General features: G+C 44.2%; 1 protein-coding gene across 1 annotated transcript in view; it reads left to right on the forward strand.

The window, feature by feature from the left end:
* uvrag (UV radiation resistance associated gene) overlaps window positions 1–21,862 on the forward strand; it is a 251,991-nt gene that overhangs the window by 86,462 nt on the left and 143,667 nt on the right. The window contains exon 9 of the mRNA XM_042334441.1: window positions 4,622–4,748. Within this exon, the coding sequence (XP_042190375.1) occupies window positions 4,622–4,748 (127 nt within the window). The remainder of the gene's footprint in view (window positions 1–4,621; window positions 4,749–21,862) is intronic.

Raw genomic sequence — 21,862 nt, forward strand, 5'->3', positions numbered from 1 at the left:
CAACGCTTGAGACAGGCTCCGATGTGAAAGGTGCTATATAAATGTAATTTTTTGTTGTGTGTTAAATTGCCTTTACCATGGAACAATGAACACCCAAAGCTCCCAAAAAGGATTTTGCTGAATATTATGACTCTTTGAAGTTGTTGCAAACTTTTAAAAGGTGACACTTCAATCAGTCCAATAAAAGCTGGAATAAGGATGCTGCTTTACATCATTTATTGGTTTTCCATGTTTAGGTGGCAGACATATGTGGAACTCTGTCTGCTTTGGATACTCTTAAGCATATAGATGGGTTTCCGCATGTGTCAGGCACCCAGCTGACAAAAGAATGGTTATCCTCAATACTAATGCGTAATGTGCCTTTCTACGTAAAATCCCTTTATGCCCTGGCACCTCCCTACCTTTCTGACCTGCTTTCTCCCCCTCCACTACCTGCTGTCGCCGCTTGGCTATGGTCTTCTGCTTGGGTCTTGGGACGTTCTCCTGAAGTTAAAGATGCTATTCAAATAAATTTGTTGTTTTTACTGTCTTTAAGATTAGCATAGCATAACATAACATGTAGGAGCAGGAGTAGTCCATTCGGCCCTTCGAGCCTGCCCCGCCATTCAATCATGGCTGACCTTCTAATCTAACTCCAGCTAATAACCTGACCTTGCCTTATCCCCATATCCCCCCCCACCCACCCCCTGCCTTATCCCCATATCTCCCCCCACCCCTGCCTTACCCCCATATCCCTTAATCCCTTTTGCAATAAGAAATCTATCTATCTCAGTCTTGAATATGTTCAAGGACTGAGCGTCAACAGCCCTTTGGGGTAGTGAGTTCCATACATTCACTGCCCTTTGAGTGAAGAAGTTCTTCCTCAACTCAGTGCAAAAGGGCTGCCTCTGATTTTAAGGTTGTGACCCCTGGTTTTAGTTTCTCCAACCGGGGAAACAATCTCCCACTATCTACTCTATCATTGCCCTTTGATGATCTTATAGGTTTCTATAAGATCCCCTCTAATTCTTCTATATTCCAGAGAATATAGGCCCAAATTGGTCAGCCTATCCTCGTAACTCATCCCCTTCATCCCTGGTACTATCCCAGTAAATCTACGCTGCACCCCTTCCAAGGCAAGTACATCCTTCCTTACATAAGGAGACCAAAACTGGACACAGTATTCCAGGTGTGGTCTCATCAGGGCCCTATACAGTTGCAGCAAGACTTCCCTACTCTTATACTCTAATCCTTTCATAATGAACTCTAACATACCGTTTGCCTTCCTAATTGCTGCTGCACCTGCAGACTAACTTTCTGTGACACCCAAGTCCCTCTGGACACTAACACATTCCAATCTCTCCCCTTCTAAAAAATAACTCGCTCTACTGTTTTTGCTCCCGAGGTGGATGACTTTGCACTTCCCTACATTATACTTCATGTCCCACTCACCTGCCCAATCACCTAACCTATCTATGCCTCGATGCATTTTTTTATTGTCCTCCTCTGTGTTGACACTTCCTCCTAGTTTTGTGTCATCCGTGAATTTAGATATATTAACTTCGATGTCCTCATCAAGATGATTGATGTAGATGGTAAATAGCTGAGGCCTAAGGACTGATCCTTGTGGCACTCCACTAGTCACATCCCGCCAATCTGAAAAGGACCCGTTTATCCCTACTCTTTGTTTCCTACCCGTTAACCATTCCCCAATCCACGTTAATATGCTCCCCTCAATTCTGTGGGCCCTTATCTTTTGGACTAACCTTTTATGCGGTACCTTATCAAATGCCTTCTGTAAGTTCAAATAGACCACATCCACTGATTCATCCTTATCTAGTTTACTCGAAATATCCTCAAAAAATTCTATGAGGTTTGTCAAATATGACTTCCCTTTTGTAAAACCATGTTGACTCGGCCTAATTATATTGTGCCCTAAATACTGTACTACCACATCCTTAATCAATGATTCTAAATTTTTTCCTATCACTGATGTGAGACGAACTGCCTACAGTTCCCCATCTTTTCCTTTCCACCTTTTTTAAATAGTGGTGTGACATTTGCGATCTTCCAATCCATGTGGACTGTTTCAGAATCCAAGGAATTTTGGAAGATCAGACACAAGGCCTCCACTATCTCATAAGCTCCTCTTTTAAAACCTTATCCGGACCAGGGGATTTGTCACTTTTTAGTGCTAACAGTTTCCCAGCACTATTTCTCTACTAATGAAAATTTCCCTAAGTTGCTCCCTGTCCTTATCCCTTTGGTGCATCCCTATTGTTGGCAGACTTGTTGTGTCTTCTAGGGTGAACACAGATGCAAAGTACCCATTTAGGGACTCTGCCATGTTCTTCTCCCCCATTACAACTTCACTCTGCCATGTCCTTATCCCCCATTACAAGATTCTAAAGGTGCTAGAAAATGTAGATCATGACAGTCCACAACAGTAAAACCAGAGGACATGGGCTGTGATTGTAGGCGGGTAAATTCAGAATGAATCTATGCAAACACTATTTCAGTGACGAATGTGGAACAGACTCCCTAGTGAGTGAAGGTGAAGCAGGAAATGTTGATTCCTTCAAACACTGATTAGATAGTTTTCTTTCAGGAAATAACATTATGGGATATAGGGCATAGGGAGTTCGGGACATATGTGCATGTGAAGGTGGAAGGTGAATTAGATGGACCTTGTTTTTTGTCTCGCATTTCTCATGTTCTAATGCTTCTCCCTCGTCCCCACCGTTCCACCATTGGCGGCTTCACTCTGAAACTATGGAATTCTCTCCCCCAGTCTCTCCAACTTGTCCCCTCCATACCTTCTTTTAGATCATGACTGAAGACTTTCCATTTCGACCATACCTACGGTCAACTCCCCCCTCCCCGCGCCTTGGTGTCAGGCTCTGCCAGTGTTAAGCGCTTCGATACGTTGCCCAGCGTGAAGGACCTGTGTAAATGCAAGTTGTTGTTCATTGCCCTGCTATTTGCTATCTCTATCTCCTCTCAGAATAACCAGAGGTACTTTATGTTAGTTTTGAAAAATGTCGCTCCGTTGTTGGAATTTTCAGTCAAATTTGGAAGTATTCTTAAACCACTGACTTTTCCCAGAAATGTTCAGCCTCACGTGGTGTAGAGCAGTGCAGTGTTACCAGCTCAGGCCGAGGAGCAGGAATCTACAGCATAAGTTCTCTCAGATCTGCAGCTTAGACTGTGGCCTTATAATGTCATAGAGTTGATTACATTAAGGCCATTCATCTTGTCCACATGCATAAATCTTTGCTGTCCTTTCCAGCCTAGGTTACAGCTGCAGGAGTTTCAGAACCACAGCAATTTGCCGTCAGTCATTCCTTCTCCATGACCATTTGCTGATTTGATACTTTTTTTTAAATGCAGACATCTGTGAAAACAGGAGCGTGCTGTCGGCTCCAGAGATCAGTAAAAGCACCATCTGTGGCTTGTTCAGCAGCGTCTCAACCGTGAGCAGTGATGGACAGCGCTGTTCACACACTGAGAACCCACTGCGAGAATAAACCACCTTAAAATCAGGGGGAAAGGTCTCATTCCTCAGCACTTGTGGTCACCCTTTAATTGAAGCTTTTTCTTACTCTGAGGTACACCATACCTTGTCCCCATCGAACATTGTGCGGGTTCAAGGAGGCACTGAATCTGTCTCTCCATATTGTGTGCAATTCTGTTAGGAAATACAATCCTAGAATCTTATAGGACTGAAGGAGACCATTCGGCCCATTGTGCCTATGCCTCTCTAGTCTCTATATCTGTTGGGAAATAGAAGGGGGAGCATTAAATTAAATGCATGGAAGTATCTTATTCCCAGGTGGGATTCAACATTTAATATTACTTAATGGGATTCCTTAATAAGGAATACGATTCCTGTGATTGGGGTCTCCTTACTATAAACAACATTTCCACTGATCAACTAATCAACTGTCACTCAATTCTGACGCTATCTACTTCAGGAGTCAAGTTTGAATTCCCGCTTCCTTGTTCAGGTTTCCTGTTTTGAAACGCTGCAAATTAGACCATTATTTATTTGGTTCCTGAAAGAAAGGTGTTAAACATTTGTGTTTAAGCCTGTTACTCCTTAATGCTTTGTGTGAAACTCCATGTTTTTTGTTGTAATGTGCTGTTCTTCATTCAATATGGGGAAATAGTGTGGAGTTGGGATTGGGGGAATGATGTTATATTACATTGCCATTACCTGTCTTCTGTTCCTAAATTCCTATCAAAACTACTTCATTGTGGCGTCCTGTAGCGCTCAGTGGTTAGAGCGCTCGCCTTGCAAGCGAGAGGTTCGATTCCTGGACAGGGCGAAACTTTAGGCAAGTTTCCTTACTCCAATGCATCTCTGTTTACCAGCAGTGAATAGGAGCCCGGTTGTTAGTCGATTGGCGTATCGCTTTTCTGGGGGTAATAATCCCTTTAAATAAATAATTTTCTTTGAAAAATTTGGTCACTCAGTCCATGACTGTTTGTGTGACGCTGCTTGTTAGCAATTGGCTACTTGTTGTCAAAAATATAGTCAATTCACTTTACAGTATATTCTGTGAAGCGCTTTGAGACATCTTGAAGATGTGATAAGGTGCTGTATCAACTGCAATGATTATTATTATTGTTTCCCTGATAGAAAAAGGAGCGGGAGCGTTTGCAATTGAAGATCTTGGTCCTTCAGAATGAACTGCAGAGACAGAAGCGAGCACTGAGCCGAGGACTGGAAGCATTGGAGAAGGAACGGCTTTCTTTCCAGGATAAAGGTGGGAATTGATCTTTGGGGAGTAGTGTGACTGGGAAAGGTTCAGTTAATGGTGAAAGAAGTCTTCAGAAATATTTTCATTGGAATCTGTTTGGAAGTGCAAACTTGGATGGTGTTGCCTGGATAGAGATGGGAGATCTTGCCAGGGAGGTACTGCGGGGACTGGTACGAGGGACAGGTGGGCGCCGCGGATTATTTACTGAACCGCTGCTGTGGGAGTGTATATATTCTGCAAGGATGAGATCAAATGGGCCAAAAGTCCTTCGCCCAAACCTTATGTTTTTTTCCAAAAATTATATGTGAGTCTTTTAAGGTTTGATTTCCGGACAGGGCAAAAGCTCAGGCAGGTTTCCTTACTCCACACACTTCTGTTACCTAACAGTATGTAGTAACCCGGTTAGTGGATCACTTTTCTGGGCTTAATAATCCCTTCAAACAAACAAATACGTAAATAAATTAAGGCACTATATGAAATGCAGGGATTAAAAACAAAGTGTGGCAGCCCCACAGAAGACAGCTCACCTTCAAGCGCTCTGAGACGCCGTCTGGCGTGGAGGGCGCTTTATAAATCCAAGTTGTTGTTGTTGTTTATGGATCCAGTGAAACAAATGAGGGATGGAACAGTGTGGAAAGGGATTGTGCAGCTTATGTTTGGGATTGCCATGTGTTTGGTGGCTGGTGCTCAGTGGGCTAATTGATTTCCATGTAATGTACGCTCAAGATTGTCTTTTGTTTCAAATGTTTAATGAAATCTAATCTACCTGGGATTTAGCTCTGCTTACTGCTCAGAGCATGCATTAAACATACTGCTTGTCAAGGCACTCAGTCGTGTTTGCGTTGCTCGCATCTTTCATTTATCATTGTGTGCACAAGCTGTGGTTTACACAATACCTCTTCACCCCATTATTTCTTAAGTAACCCATGACATCTTTTGCGTAAAATATCTTAAAATATGTTATTATAATAATGTAATCCTTGCATTTGATATAGACACTTCCGCACGCAAGTGCATGTAACGTTTCGCCCACAAAATAATAATAATAATAATAGACCTGGCAATTGATATAGCACCTTATCATCTTCAAGACATCTCAAAGCGCTTCACAGGATATACTGTAAAGTGAATTTTGTGGGTGAAACATGACAGCTAGTTGTGCACAGCAGTGCCCCACAAACAGTCATGGATTGAGTGACCAAATTGTTGTTATTGACTAATAACCGTGTTCCTACTTACACCGAGGTAAACAGAGGCGTGTGGAGTAAGCAAACTTGCCTAAGGTTTCGCCCCAGGTCCGGGAATCAAACCTGGGTCTGCTTGAGAGGCGAGTACTCTAACTATTATGCTGCAGGACTGCACAAAACTTACAGGATTTATGAAAAAACAATAGGAATGTTGTAGTCCCTGGATCGAATGGGCGGAATGGCTGCCCTCTGTGCTGTGATGCCACTGCACTGGTGAGATTTCCTTGCATCAGTCATTCTTAACTATGACAGCTGACTTTAGATGGATTGCATGTTGACTTGGCTGGGGGAACTGGGCAGTTGTGCTCTGAGTGTCTACAGATGGGAGGTGGGAGAATGGGGACGAGCAATTTACACAGGAAATTGCCAATTTAAACAAGAAATTGTGAAAATCTTACATTTTTGGTGAGTTGTGTAACCTAACAATATTCGCTTGGTGACTCTTAGATCTTCATCTCGAGGTGGTAGCAAAGATAATAGGATATGTGTGATAGACATAGGCAATACAGTCGAACCTACTCCATTGAGCTATATTAAAATAGCTGCCACCACTATTACGCTTAGAGAAGAGAGATTCTTTGACCCTTAGCCTGTAGTGTATTGATTCTACTGTGTATTCAGATAGCATTTAACAGGCTGAAGGCCAAAGCCCTAATATATACAACTCTTTACCGCTGTTCCCTCAAGAATTTTGGTTTTATAATGGGAATTGGCCTCCTTCAGTGCTGAAATATTCTCTGTATGTTCCTGTGCCAGAATGTGCAGATTGTTCTAATATAATGTACGCCTTATGTCAGATGTCTATTCATTGCAATCGTCTTACTCAGATGGTGAAACCTTCCTTAGGAGATGACTAAGAGGCAGACAGAATAAACCAGTTTGTGTACGTGTCCTGAAGAATAATGTGGAGGTAGTTTTTAAGAGGCCAGGGGTTGAGGGGGAAGAAATTATTGTGCAAAGTTAGTTCAGTAGTATGAATGGAGGCCGTCTAGCCTTTAATTGCTGTGGTTCTAGCTCTGATGGTTTGTGGTTTGCTCAGTACAATTTTCACTGTACGCATATTGGCTGCTACATTTGTCCAGAAAAGAAAAACACAACAGTCACCACTTTACAGTATAGAAACTTTATTGCTTATGAGTCCTGTAAATATTTTAATTTTTAAGGAGGTGACCTAACTGGCGAATTTATCATGAAGGTTGCACCAATGGGAGAAAATTTAGCAGTCCTGTAGTGTATTAGTTAAAGCCTGGGTTCGCTTCCCGAGCAGGGTGAAATCTTAGGTCAGTTTTTTTACTCCACACGCCTCTGTTTCCCCAGCAATAAGTAGAACCCGGTTGTTAGTCGATTAGTGGATGGCTTTTCTGGGGGTAATAATAACTTCAAAATAAATAAATAATAATAATAATTTGGTCACGCAATCCACGACTGTTTGTGGGACGCTGCTGTGCGCAATTGGCTGTCGTGTTTCACCCACAAAATATACAGTCAATTCACTTTACAACAACAACAACTTGGATTTATATAGCGCCCTCCAAGCCGGACGGCTTCTCAGAGCACTTGAACACTTTACAAAACACTTTACAGTGTATTCTGTGAAGCACTTTGAGATGTCTCAATGATGATATTGTTGTTGAATGATAAGGCGCTGTATCAAATGCAAGGATTATTATTATTATTAAATAACTCCATAGCATACATGGTTATGTAATGTGCCTTGGGTAGTTTGAATTCTTCAGTTCTGGCTTGAAGTAGAGAAGCAGATAGATTTGGACACTTCTGAATGTTCTGGTCGAGGATTGTGCACCCTCAATTCTGCTGAGTTTGGGAAAACCTAGTAATAACTTGGCAGAGGGAGAGTGAATGGTCTGTCTGAAAACAGGGTGACTCACTGGGTTATTTATTTCACAGTTGAAATTATGACTAGAGAGGGAGCTTTTCAGAGAATCCCTGTGAATAGAAATATTTCATATGAACAACACTTACGTTGTTTTTTTATTCCTTTCCATGGGCAGTTTATAATTTATTCTAGCTGTTAATTGTTAGTCTTATTATTTTTCCTTTTAAACACAAGATTATAAATTTTATGTTTTTAGTTTTCTGTTGGACCAGTGAAGAGAAGCAAAGATAGACATTTTTGAGCACAAAAGAGGCCATTCAGCCTACTGCTTTCTGTATCACAGATGCCTCTATTATAATCAAATAATAATAACAATTTGGTCACTTAATCCATGACTGCTTGTCGGTCACTGCTGTGCGCAATTGGCTGCTGTGTTTCGCCACAGAACTTACAGTCAATTCACTCTACTGTATATTCTACAATAAAAAGACATTTGTAAAGCGCCTTTCATGTCGGGCGGATGTCCCAAGGCGCTGGACAGTCAGAGTTTCAGACGCGAGCTGGAGGTAGGGATCGTGGAGGGCAGGTGGGGGGGGAAGCAGGGAGATTGAAAGCACGGTCGAAGAGGAGGGTCTTGAGAAGGGTCTTGAAGGTGGTGAGGGAGGGGGCGAGGAAGGTGGCGAGGTGGAGGGACTGCGGGATGGAGTTCCAGAGGGTGGGGGCAGAGTGGCAGAAGGCGAGGGGCGAGCGAGGCAGGGGACGTGAAGCAGGCCGGAGCCCGCTGAGCGGAGGGAGCGGATAGGATGGTAGAGGGTTAGGAGGTGGCAGAGGTCGGGGGAGCAAGACCATGGAGGGCTTAGAAGGTGAGGACCAGAATCTTGAACTGTATCCTCTGTTTGATGGGAAGCCAGTGGAGTCGGGCGTGGATGGGGGTGATAGGGTCATGGAGCCTGGTGGGGGAGAGGACACGGGCTGCAGAGTTCTGGATGATCTACAGCCTGTGGAGGGAGGAGTTGGGGAGGCCAACAAGCAGGGAGTTTGCATAGTCGAGCCTCGATGTAATGAAAGCGCGTATGAGGGTCTCGGGGACCTGCGGTGTGAGACAGTGGCGGAGCCGGGCGATGTTGCAGAGGTGGGGGAAGGCAGAGCGGGTCATAGCACAGATATAGGGTAGAAAGGATAGTTGGGGGTCAAACCAGATGCTAAGGCATGGTGATGCTGGCAGCACTTGAGGTGTGGAGGCACTGACGGGAGCCAATCAGGAGAGCTTCGTTCTTATTGGCGTTCAACTGAAGAAAATTAGCTCTCATCCAGGACTATGAAGCTCTTTGACACATCTCAACGACGTGATAAGGCGCTATATCAAAAGCAAGGATTATCATAATCTGATTTTCCAGCACTTTCTCTATATCTCTCCTCAAGTACTTAACCCAGTTGCCTTTTGCACAATTTTAGTTCTCCAGCCTCAATAGCAGTTTAATGAGATAATGAATTCAACTCCTTAGGAATGCTCTGAGTGAAGAAATTCCTTCCCATCTCTCCCCTTCTTCTTTTGTTAACAATCCTGAGAGTGAGAGTCTCCTTGTTACGCATTTCCCCCAACTGAAAGCAATATTTTTTCCCATTTTTAGCTTGTCATAAATGACACTTATTATACATTCCCCAGCAATCTTCTCTGCTCCAAAAAACAACTTGCCTCTCCCGTCATTGTCTCATATCTAGTATCATCTGCGTAAATTTTTTTTGATAAGCCCGGGTGTCTGACACTTATGGAAACCCATCACTGTGGATAAGAGTCTCCAAACCAAACTGAGAATTCCCTGCATTCCACCTACACGTGGAAATCCCAGAGATAGATTGTTGGAATGGAATGCGTTCTCTCTCTCTCTCTCTCCCTGGAGGGACACTTCCTCCTTATCTAATTCCGGAGAGTATTAGGCACAGGTTGGCGAGAGCCAAGGCTTGGGGGAGCCCAGAGTGTGTGTTGGGGTAACTGCTGGAGTCTAACCGGCTAAACCCACACAGCTTGGCCATTGCTATCGCTGTCTGGCCAAGCTTTCCCACTGCTTGTCCAGCGAGGACCACCCTCCCCATTAGGGCTTTGGCTGTGGGGTTACCAGGAGCTGAGGGGGAGGATTCCCTGTCCCCAGTGACTGGTTGGCCCTTCCAGGTCCTGCTGATGGGCCGGGCCGGGCTGTGCTGCCATCATCAGTGAATGCCCTGGGATACTGTGGCCCCTCCTGGCTCAGAAACCGGGACTAGAGACCGGCTCGATTCTGATACCTTGGGGCCTGTTCAGCTCTGAGTGAATCTGCACTGCCTCTGTGAGCGAAGTGCTTAATCTATAACTGCATCAGAAAAGCCGACAGGATTCCAGGTAAGGCCCTGCGCTGACTGGAGGCGAATGGGTTAACCTGCTGGTTCCGTATTGGCCGATGGTGCTCAGACTTGGAAATGATCAACCTGAAAGCAGGTCCCTGTTATCTTTCACATACTTCGCAGTAAAGAAGGTGTTTGAAGACTATCAACTCCCATCTTGATTGATAGGGTTGGAAGAAAATAGCAAAACAGAAATAGGTGATGTTTTACATAAACCATAAGGAACATTACTTAATGTATACTTTTTATAAAAAAAAGGACTCTTTCTACATGTTATTATCCTCCATTGTTAATCGATTGGCAAATCACCTTCTGTGGATAATAACCCCCCCCCCCCCCCCATAAAAGAAATCGGTCACCCAATTCTTGGCTGTTTGTGGGACATTGCTGTGCACAATTGGCTGCTGTGATTCGACCACAAAATAATAATAATATTCCTTGCATTTGATTTAGACACGGCTGTGCACAATTGGCTGTACTGTTTCGCCCACAAAATAATAATAATCTTTGCATTTAATACAGTGCCTTATCGTGTCTTTGAGGCGTCTCAAAGCGCTTTTCACAGAAAACTGTCTTATTTTGAACTGAAACAAGCTTGTCTGTTTAAATCGGGGAACAAACTGATGCTGTCTATCAGAGGTGCTGGTACCTCTCTGCAGGTTGTTGCTTTGAAGAGCAGGTCCGAGGGAGAGACGGAGGAGAAGACTGAAGATGTGGTCTTCAAGTACTGTATATATTATATTGATCTGTATTCCCTCGGGTTTAGAAGGTTTGAGGCTGATCAGATTGAGGTGTTTAACATAATAAAGGGATTGGATAGAGCAGATACAGAGAAACTGTTTCCTCTGGTGGGGAATCCAGAACACGGGGATCATCTTAAAATTAGAGCCGCGCCATTTAGGAGTGAAATCAGGGTCAGGTTTTCACCCAAAGGCCGGTGGGGATCTGGAACTCTCTCCCCCAAAAGGCTGTGGATTCTGTGTGGATCCATTCACATTGTCCAGACTGAGGGGGAGAGATGTTTGTTAGGTCAGGGGATCAAAATCTGTGGTGCAAGAGCAAATAATTGGAGTTGAGGTACAAATCAGCCCGGATCTTAAAGTACGGTGGAACAGGCTTGAGGGGCTGAATGGCCTCCTCCTGTTCTTATATTGTAACCTTTTGTTCAAGTGTTGCCTTTTTATCATCAAATTAAAAAAAACATCTCCCAGTGTTTCTCCAGTTTGTATTGCTCTCCAGGCTGGAGGGTATTTTATAGCCAATACCCCTAGAGATAAGGGAAACATTACTCCTGTACACATCCAAGATGGATTTTGACTTATAACTGGAAACACAAGTTTGTGATTAAGAATTGCCTTGAGACCCTGACACCCAGAAGCCTCATTACTAACAACAGGAAAGGGACCTCACGGTTTGCCATGAACATCTTACACAGTCATGAAAGATAGATCTCACAACTGTACAATCATAAGGAATTGGGGTCAGGTTCTCTGGCTCACAAATCAACAAAAGTATGAATATCAATCGACTACAGAACTTGCTGAGGTTTTTTTCGACAGATCTATTAACACTTAGACAAAGAATGTGTTCTTAGTGGTTCACTTTATCTTGAGTTATTATGGGATTGTTTGTAGGAGGGGGAAGAAACAAAGGGTTCTATTTTGTTTTCTTTATTGAGATTCTGGCTGTGATACAGGCTTCAAAGGTAAGATTTGTGTTTTTTTTAAAACATCCTCTTATGTAGTAATGTTACTGAAAATTATCCTGAGCTCCAATTTGCCACTTGTAGATTTATTTATTTTTAAAAGGACATTGAAAACACACTGGAATTTCCTATGTTGGTGTGTGTGTGTGAAATGCTAAAGAAAATGTCGTCAAAATCAGCAAACTAGAAATGGTGCAATTTTTCAATAACTATAAAATAACTGGTAGCAAATCTAATATGAAGTTTAGTATTATTAATAATAATCCTTGCATTTGATGCAGCGCCTTACATGTCTTTGAGATGTCTTAAAGCGCTTCACAGGATATACTGTAAAGTGTAGTGACTATGTGTTTTGTGGGTGACAGTGGGGACTGAAAGGATTGATGTTAAAGGAGCCAGCACAGACAAGATGGGCCAATGGCTGCCTTCTATACCGTGCGTTTCTATGGCTCTCTGTGGTTCTAGGAGAAACTTCTTCATACAGAAGTGGGACCTCACTACTGGAGGCTGCGGTTGAAAGGAAAAGCACTTAAGAGGAAACTTACATGCATGAGGGAGAAGGGAAAAGAGGGGTTTAGGAGAAGGATCCAATGTGGAGTATAAGCACCGATGTGGACTGGTTAGGCTGAATGGCCTGTTTCTGCTCTTGAAAAGAAAACTGGAAAAGTGAGAGGAAAAGGGTCACTCCACTTTACAGTATAGTCTGTGAAGCGCTTTGAGATGTCTCAGTGACAAGCAGTGACATGCTAAACCGCTATATCAAATGCAAGGATTATTATTATAACAAATGTATTTTTACTGGTGATGACAATGATGGAATTTCTTGGCATGAAAAATCCATTCTAATTTACAAACGGAAAGGTGAAACGGGTCATAACAGTTAGAATTAAAACTTTTGTTCACAAAGGGAACAAGATGTTTTAATTAATTACTAACTGTCTCAGGAGCTGTGGAGCTATCTCCCCCACTCTCTGAACCTTCTTCCCTCGTCTCCTTCAAATTCCACCTCAACACCTTTCACTTTAACTGCCTTTTTGGCCATCTTTCTCTCCCCCCCCCCCCCCCCCCCCCCCCCCCCCCCCCCCCAGTGGATATACTTGAAAGTTGATATATCCTGTCGAAACATTCCTCTTAAAGTGACATTTCACTTCCAATGCTTCTTTCCCCTCTCTCCACACTTCCTCAATGACATATCTTATTGGCTCAGATTGTGTTTCTTACTTTGTTGCAAATTATGTGGTGAAATCACTCGAATGACTGCTCGAGGGAAGCAAATTGCATATTAGGCTACAGTACTAAAAAGTAAGCCAATGTGTGACCTATCCCTAAACTGTATAACCTCCTGGTAGTTATATAGCCGTATGACCAGCCTTAATCTAATGGTCAGGTACAAAAATTCACTTAATAGTAATAATCCTTGCATTTGATATTGAGCATCTCAAAGCGCTTCACATAACATACTATGAAGTAAATTGACTATTACCGTCCCAGTGCCTTGGGACGTCCTTCCGACCTGAAAGGTTACAATTACAAATGTAATCTTGTTGTTGTTGTATATTATGTGGGTGCAATTGCGCACATCAGTGTCCCACACACAGTCATGGATTGAGTCACCACATTATTCTTATTATTTATTTATTTGTGGGGGAAGGATTATTACCCCGGAAAGTGATCCGCCAATTGACTAACAACCGGGTTCCTACTTACTGCCGCAAACAGAGTCGTGTGGAGTAAGGAAACTTGCCTAAGGTTTCGCCCTGTCCAGGAATTCAACCCGGGTCCTCTTGCTTGCAAGGCGAATGATCTAACCACTGAGCTACAGGACTTCACTTATCTATGTTTAATGTGAGAGGTCTTCCATTGCCAAATAAGCTCTTACAGGATATACATAAAAGCCAATGCCAGGTTAAGGACCTCTGGAGTCTGTCCCAGGAACCACACTGGATCATATCCCGTACAGATGTGGTGGAGCTGCCATTTATTCACATTAACAAATGTATTTGCCAATACATTGCTCTTAATTCTTCATATAGCAAATGATGTCATTGTGTATTTTTTACATGATGAATTACAAGGGGAATTGGGTAGTGATGGCGTCACAAACTCTGTTCTTTTACTAGTGGTATTTGGAGCTTTTTGCAGGCCAGAATGTGAATGATTCCTGTCAGGGTCCTCTATTACCTTGTTTTAGGCAATCCTGATTCAGTTCAGAGCAAATAATCAAACCAACCCATAATCTAGCATATATGGCAAATTAACATGGCTTGATTTGTTGAGGCGGAAAAGGAGTTGGTATACAAAGGGGGAGCTTTGTGAAATCCTGTAGCTCACTGGTTAGAGCAATCGCTTGGCAAGCGAGAGGACCTAGGTTCGATTCCCAGGCAGCACAAAACCATAGCCAAGTTTCCTTACTCAACACGCCTCTGTTTACCAGCAGTGAGTAGGAACCCGGTTGTTAGTTGATTGGCGGATCGCTTTCTGGGGGTTATAATCCCTCCAAATAAATAAATCTATATTAATAAAGACAAAATATCTGTCTGTGTGTCCGCCAAGAATGCAATACAAGATATGATTCATCAGAAAGGTTTTGCATGGTGGAGTATCATGGGCATTTTTTAGGGGTGGATCTATCATTGATGAGCTGTATTAAAGAATATATTAAAAAAAACATTAATTAAGCCCCCAAAAACTATGCATTGTATTCTGCAGCAAAGTGATAGGTCACACACCTTTCTAAAGAGATACATCTATACTAATAAAGACAAAATGTCTGCCTGTATGTTTGTGTAACCGATTGACGTAGAGACATGATTTGTACCTCACCGGAAAGGTCTTGCATGGGGGAGTGTTTTGGGCATTTTTTTTGGGGTGGATCTTCTATCATGACCTAAACAAGCTCATCACACATGTATGGACTCCAACAAGGAGTCCTCCCAACAGGATATGTGTGCAAATATGTGAACAGGGGATACTAACCAGTTCAATAGCACATTTTCTTAATCTTAAGGGATAAAGATGCCCAAGAAACAAAGATCAAGCCTTTCAACGACAAATATAAATGCCAGGCAAAAAGAGAAGTACGATTAAATGAAACTGGCTGCAAGCATAGCTGCAAAGGGTATATGAGGTACCAGCTGTACCGATTGCAGCTTCGCTTACATCCAAAGGATCCAATATGAATGTAGATTGACACACAGACAGACATTTGTCTTTATTGATACTGAGCTGGGAGGACTCAGTGGAAAGACTCCTTTAATATATTTGTCTCTCTGTCTCTCTCTCTCAATCTCTCTCTCAGTCTCTCTGTCTCTGTCAATCTCTCTCTCGCAGTCTCTCTCTTTTTCAGTCTCTCTCTGTATCTCAGTTTCTTTCAGTTTCTCTCTCAGTCTATCTCCCACTCAGCCTTTCCCTGTCTCTCCCACAAAACAGTCACTACAGTTTATAAATATATTCTCGCTCCCAGTCTCTTTCTCTGTCTCTTAATCTCTTCCCCTCTCTCTGTCTGTTCCACATGGGAGAACTCTAAAACCAGAAAAAAGTGCCATATATTTGTGGCATAATAAAGATGTATCTCTCTGAACGGTGTGTGCTGTCCTCTGTCGCTATGTAGTTGCAGAATACAATGCATAACGCATATTTTGGGGCTTAATTAAAGAATTTTCAAAAATACAACAGAAACAACTTGCACTTATATAGCGCCCTCCACCTGGGTGGCGTCTCAGAGCTCAACAGTGGCCGAGGCCGAGCCAGGGGGAGGGGGAAGGTGACAGTAGATACAGTCGAAGAGGAAGGTCTTCAGGCGTGACCTGAAGATGGGGAAGGAGGGGGCAAGGGGTCGAAGTAGGGAGTTTCAAAGTTTCGGGGTGTAGCGGCTGAAGGCACAGCTGCCGATGGTGGAACGGAGAATTTGGGGGACGCGGAGGAGGCTGGACCCAGTAGAGCGGAGGCAGCGGGTACTGCTGTGGGGGGAGAGGAGGTTAGAGAGATTGGGGTGGGTCAAGGAATGGAGGGATTTAAACACTAGAGTGAGGATCTGGAAGTTGATCCGCTCTGTGACAGGAGCCAGTGGAGTTTGACATGGACAGGAGTAATCGGGGTACAGAGTTTGGTGCGGGTGAAAATGTGGGCGGCAGAGTTTGAATGAGCTGGATATTGTGAATAGTGGAAGGGGGGAGACTGGCAAGGAGAGGGTTAGAGTTGTCCAGCTGAGAGGTGACACAGGCATGGACAAGGGTTTCAGCAGCTTTTGGGCTGAGGTATTGTCGGAGACGGGCAATGTGGCCGAGGTGGAAGAAAGCAGAGCTGGTCAGGGACCGGATGTGGGAGAGGAAGGATAACTGAGGATCGAACCTGACGCCTAAGTTGCGCTCGGGTTTCAGAGAGTTTTAAGGACAGGTCAGGTAGGTTGAGGAGGTTGGAACCGTGGGACAGAAGAGCCAAAGAGTATGGCTTCCGTCTTGTTGACGTTTAACTGCAGGAAATTTGCTCTCATCCAGATCCTGATGTCCGACAGACAAGCTGACAGAAAATCAGGGGACTGGGGGTCACAGCTGGAGGTGGAAAATGAGTTGAGTGTCATCCGCATACAAGTGGGGGTTAACCCCGTGTCTACGGATGATATCACCGAGAGGGAGCGTATAGATGAGGAAGAGAAGGGGCCAAGGATGGATCCTTGGGGTATCCATCCCCCAGTTGACTGGGTGGAAGCGCCAAGAAAAGCCATTTGCAGAAATGTAGCGCTGGTGGTTTGTGAGGTAGGACTCGAATCTAGCGAGGTGGATGATGGAGGACGAGGGTGGAGGAGGATGGCGTGATCGACTGTGTCAAACGCTGCGGAGAGTTCCAGGAGAGCGGGGAGTGTCTGCCAGCAGTGGGCAGAGGAGGGGGAGCTGAGTGATCAGCAGTTGGGTGGGGAGGGGGTCGAGCAACTGGGTTTGGGATTTTAGGGAGGGGAGATGGCTGTTTTACCAGGTGGCGCAGGTGGGTTTGGAGACAGTCCTGGAGGGAGTTGAAGGTGGAGGAGAGGGGATCATGGAGCAGCTTGACGGCTGCTCCAGGGTCGCTGCGGGTGGAAGGCCAGAGGGAGAGGAAGTCTGAGGATGAGAGGGCCTTTGTAAGAGTCATGGGGGGGAAGGCTTTTCCATGGGCGGAAAAGTATGGCTTAGGTCTTGATGGAGAAGAGAAGGGATGCGAGAGGAGAAGGAGATGAGAAGAGATCCGAGGTGGCCTTGTCCATGATGCACAGGTTGGAAATGTCAAGGCCATGTGTGATGAAGAGGTTGAGGTGAGGGGCCACGGTTGTCGGCGAGTTGATGTGGAGGTGAGGTTTAGGGAGGAGAGGAGGGCAGTGAAATCCTAGGAGGTGGTGCAAGGGGAGTTTGGGTGGAGGTTGAAGTCGCTCATTATGAGCAGGCGTTCTGAGCAGAGGGACAGGGAGGAGAGGAAAGCGGAGATATTGCAGAGGAAGGAGCCAGAGGGTTTTGGGGGGCAGTAAACCAGGAGAATTTTAATTGAGAGAAAGGAGGGATGGTAGAGGGTGAGGTGCTCAAATGAGGAGAAGCAGCCAGAGGAACAAGGGGATAGACCGAGGGAAGCTTGGGAGATGAGGGTCATCCCGCCCGTCGCCATGTTGGTTAGGGCGGGGGTGTGGTGGAAGGTGAAGCCAGAAGGGGAGGCTTCAATGAGGGGGGAAGTGGAGTCACTGGGGGAGAGGCAGGTTTCCGTAAGCCCAAGAATATCCATGTGCTCATCCAGGATGAGGTCAGGATAGTGAGGGCTTTATTGGAGAGGGAGCGGGTTTGCTGGTGGGGGGGATGTAGGAGAGAGTGGTATGGAGAGGATTTGGGGTCATGAGGGAAAATGACCGTGGAGTTTGAGTTACTATCGCTCATCGACAATAGGAGATCCCCCCCAAAAAATACGCCCATGACACTGCCAGATGCAAGATATTTCCAATGAGGTATAAATCATGTCTCTACGCGTGATTGTCAGATGCACTGACACACAGACATTGTCGTTTTATTAGTTTAAGATGTATGGTTTCTGCAACAAAATAGTGACAGGAAATCACACACTCTTCTAGAGAGATATATCTATACTAATATATTCTGCAACAGAATAGCGACAGAGAAAAGCTATGTCCCAAACAAGCTCATTATACATGTATGCACTCCAACAAGGAGAACTTCCCACAGGAGTCCTCCCACAGGAGTCCTCCCAGCTGAGCATAGATAAAGACAAATGTCTGTCTGTGTGTCAATCTACATTCCATATTGGATCCTTTGGTTGAAAGCGAAGCTGCAATGGGTACAGCTGATAAATAAATAAAAATGATAAAAATTTGGTTACTCATTCCATGGCTGTTTGTGGGATACTGCTGTGTGAAATTGGCTGGTGCCATTCACCCACAAAATGCAGTCAGTCCACTTTACAGTATATTCTGTGAAGCTCTTTGAGACGTCTCAATGGCGTGATAAGGCACTGTATTAAATGCAAGGATTATTATTATCATTTGCTTTGCCTGATCTGACCTGCCAATCTTTTACTCAAGCATCAGAAATGGTTGAGATTTCTGTGTCTATTTGACCAAGTTCTAGATCTAGAATCATAGAATTATACAGCACAGAAGGAGGTCATTTAGCCCAGCGTTTCCATGGCCGGCTCGAGCTATCCAAATTAATTCCACTCCCTCACTCTCTCCCCACAGCCTTGCAAATTTTCCTCCCCAAATATCTATCCACTTCTCCCTGTTCACTCTTACCAAATCTCCTGATAATTTTGATCACCTCTATTAAATCTCCCATTAACTTTCTCTGCTCCAAGGAGAACAATCCCAGCTTCTCCAATCTCTCCACATAACTGAAGTCCCTCATTCCTGGTACCATTCTGGTCAATCTCCTTTGCACCCTCTCCAAGTCCTTGACATCCTTCCTAAAGTGTGGGGCCCAGAACTGAACCCAGTCTCTCGCTGAGGCCCCACCAGTGTTTTATATAAAGGTTCATCATAACTTCCTGACTTGTGTATTCTATGCCCTATTTATAAAGCCTCGTGTCCCGGATGCTTTTTTAACAGCTTTATCTGCCTGTCCCCACCTTCAAAGGTTTACTATATGACCCCCAGGTCTCTCTGTCCCTTCACCCCCTTTAGGATTGTACCATCGGTTTATATTGTCTCTCCTCATTCTTCCTCACAAAATGCATCACTTCCCATTTCTCCACATTAAACCTCATCTGCCCCGTGTCTGCCCATGTTACCAGTCTGTCTATGTCCTCTTGCCGTCTGTTACTATCCTCCTCACTGTTTACTACCTTTTCTCGCTTAGTATCATCTGCAAACTTGGGAATTGTCCTCCCTATACCCAAGTCCAGGTCATTTATATAGATCACAAACAGCAGTGGCCCCAATACCGACCCCGGGGGGACACCACTGCACTGCCCTCCAGTCAGAAAAACAGCCGTTCACCACCACTCTCTGCTCTCTGTCTCCCAGACAGTTCTGTATCCGCTGCCACTGTCCCTTTAATACCGGGGGCTTCGATTTTGCTACAAGTCCCATTTGCGGCACTTTGTCAAACGCCTTTTGAAAATCCCTATAAACTACATCACCTGCACTGCCTTCATCCGCCCTCTCCGTTACTGCATCAAAAACCTCTATCAGGTTTGTTAGACACGATTTGCCTTTAACAAACTCATGTTGACTGTCCTTTATTAACCCATATTTTTCTAAGTGAAAATGTATATTGTCTCGGATTATAGTCTCTAGAAGTTTCCCCACTACTGACGTTAGGCACTGGCTGTAGTTCCCGGGTTTATCCTTTGCCCCTTTTTGTACAGGGAGTAACATTTGAACCCTTCAGTCCTCTGGCACCATCCCGGTGTCCAAGGAGGATTGAAAGATTGTGGCCAGAGCCTCTGCTATTTCCACCCTGACTTCCCTCAGTAACCCTCAGGATGTATCCGTCCAGACCGGGTGACTTATCTACCTTGAGCATCGTCAACCTTTTTAGTGCCTCCTCTTTGTTTATTTTTATCCTATCCAATTTCTCTACCCTCTCCTCTGATCTAAGCTAGATCAAGGCTAGTGAAGAAATGAAGAAAAAATGCTGGAATGACAGGAGGTCAGTTTAGATAAATATGAACTGACTAGGAAGAGTCAGCATAGTTTTGTGTAGGAAGATCATGTCTGCCTTACCTAATGGAGCTATATGATATCTAATAATAATAATAATCCTTGCATTTGATTTAGCGTCTTATCACAACAACAATAACTTGTAATTATATAGCTCAGTAGATAGAGCATTTCCCTCACGAGCGATAAACCTAGGTTTGATTCCCGACCGAGCAAAACCTTGGGCAAGTTTCCTTACTCCACAGACCTGATAATAATCCCTCAAGATAAAAACAATAATTTAGTCACTCAATCCACGACTGTTTGTGGAATGCTGCTGTGTGTAATTAGCTGCCGCATTTTGCCCACAAATGTATAGTCAATTCACTTTACAGTGTATCCTGTGAAGAGCTTTGAGACGTCTAGAGGACTTGAAAAGTGCTCTACCAAATGCAAGGAATATTATTATTATTATAACATCCTTCACGCGGAGTAGCATCCCGGAACACTTCATTGAGACATGTCAAATTGACTGCATTTTGTAGGAGAAATGCGGCAGCCAATTGCGCACAGCAGTGTCCCACAAACAATCATGGTTTGAGTGACCTTTTTTTTGAGAGATTATTAGCCCCGGAAAGTGATCTGCTAATCGATTAACAACCAAATTTCTATTTACTGCTGGTAAACAGAGGCGTGGAATAAGGGAACTTGCCTAAGGTTTTTCCCTGCCCGGCAATTGAACCCAGTTCCTCTCGCTTGCGAGGCGAGCATGCTAACTACTGCACTGCAGGACTCCACAAAATTCTTCAACAAAGCCACGGAGGATTGATGGGTGTAGTTCCTAATGGAATTTGCAGACAAGCTAAAATGAAGGCACGTGGAATTGAAGAGCAATACTTTGACCTGGGCAGCAAATTGGTTGGAAGACAGCAAGGCAGAGAGTTGGAGGAAATAGAACGATCCTTGACTGCATAGCAGCGACAAGTGTTGGTCCCTAGTGACCTGTGCTGGAGCCTCAGCTTCTCAAATTGTTATAGTAATAAAACTGCATGTATCAATAGAGCAGTATAAACTACAAGCTATCGTAAATTATGAAGAAGCCAGAGGAAAACTGCAAAGGGACATAGACAGATTAAGTGAGTGGGCTGAAGTACAGCAAATGGAATTCAACTTAATAAAGTGTCAGGAAGTACATTTCGGAAAGACAGATGGAAATCGATTGTGAATGGGGAAGTTTGTGGAGTGATGAATGGAGAGAGTAATTTAGGGATTCCAAGTACTCAAATTATTAAACAACATCAACAAAATTACATTTATATAGCGCCTTTCGCGTCGGGGGGACTTCACAAGGCGCTGGACAGAGTTTCAGACCGGAGCTGAGGGTCAGGAGGGAGGAGGGCAGGGGGGTAAGCCGGGAGATCGAAAAAATCTAGTTTAAAGGTTCAGAAAGCAATCAGAATAACTAATGGGTTTTGGGCTTGGAGGTAACAACAAGGAAGTGCTGCTGGAGTATCCTCTTGGCTCAGTGGTAGCGCTCTTGCCGCTTGAGTCCTGTAGCTCAGGGGTTAGAGCACTCGCTTTGCAAGTGAGAGACCTGAGTTCAATTCCCAGCCGGGCTAAACCTTGGGCAAGTTTCCTTACTCCACACGTTCCTTACTCCACACAGAGCCTAATAATAATCCCTCCAAAACAAAACAATAATAAATTGGTCATTTTCAATCCACGATTGTTTGTGGGACATTGCTGTGCGCAATTGGCTGCCGCGTTCGCCCACAAATATATAGTCGATTCACTTTACAATGTGTTCTGTGAAGCGCTTTGGGACGTCCTCCCGACGTGAAAAGC

The sequence above is a fragment of the Callorhinchus milii genome, unplaced genomic scaffold, assembly GCF_018977255.1.
Source record: "Callorhinchus milii isolate IMCB2004 unplaced genomic scaffold, IMCB_Cmil_1.0 Scaffold4, whole genome shotgun sequence".
Lineage (NCBI taxonomy): Eukaryota > Metazoa > Chordata > Chondrichthyes > Chimaeriformes > Callorhinchidae > Callorhinchus > Callorhinchus milii.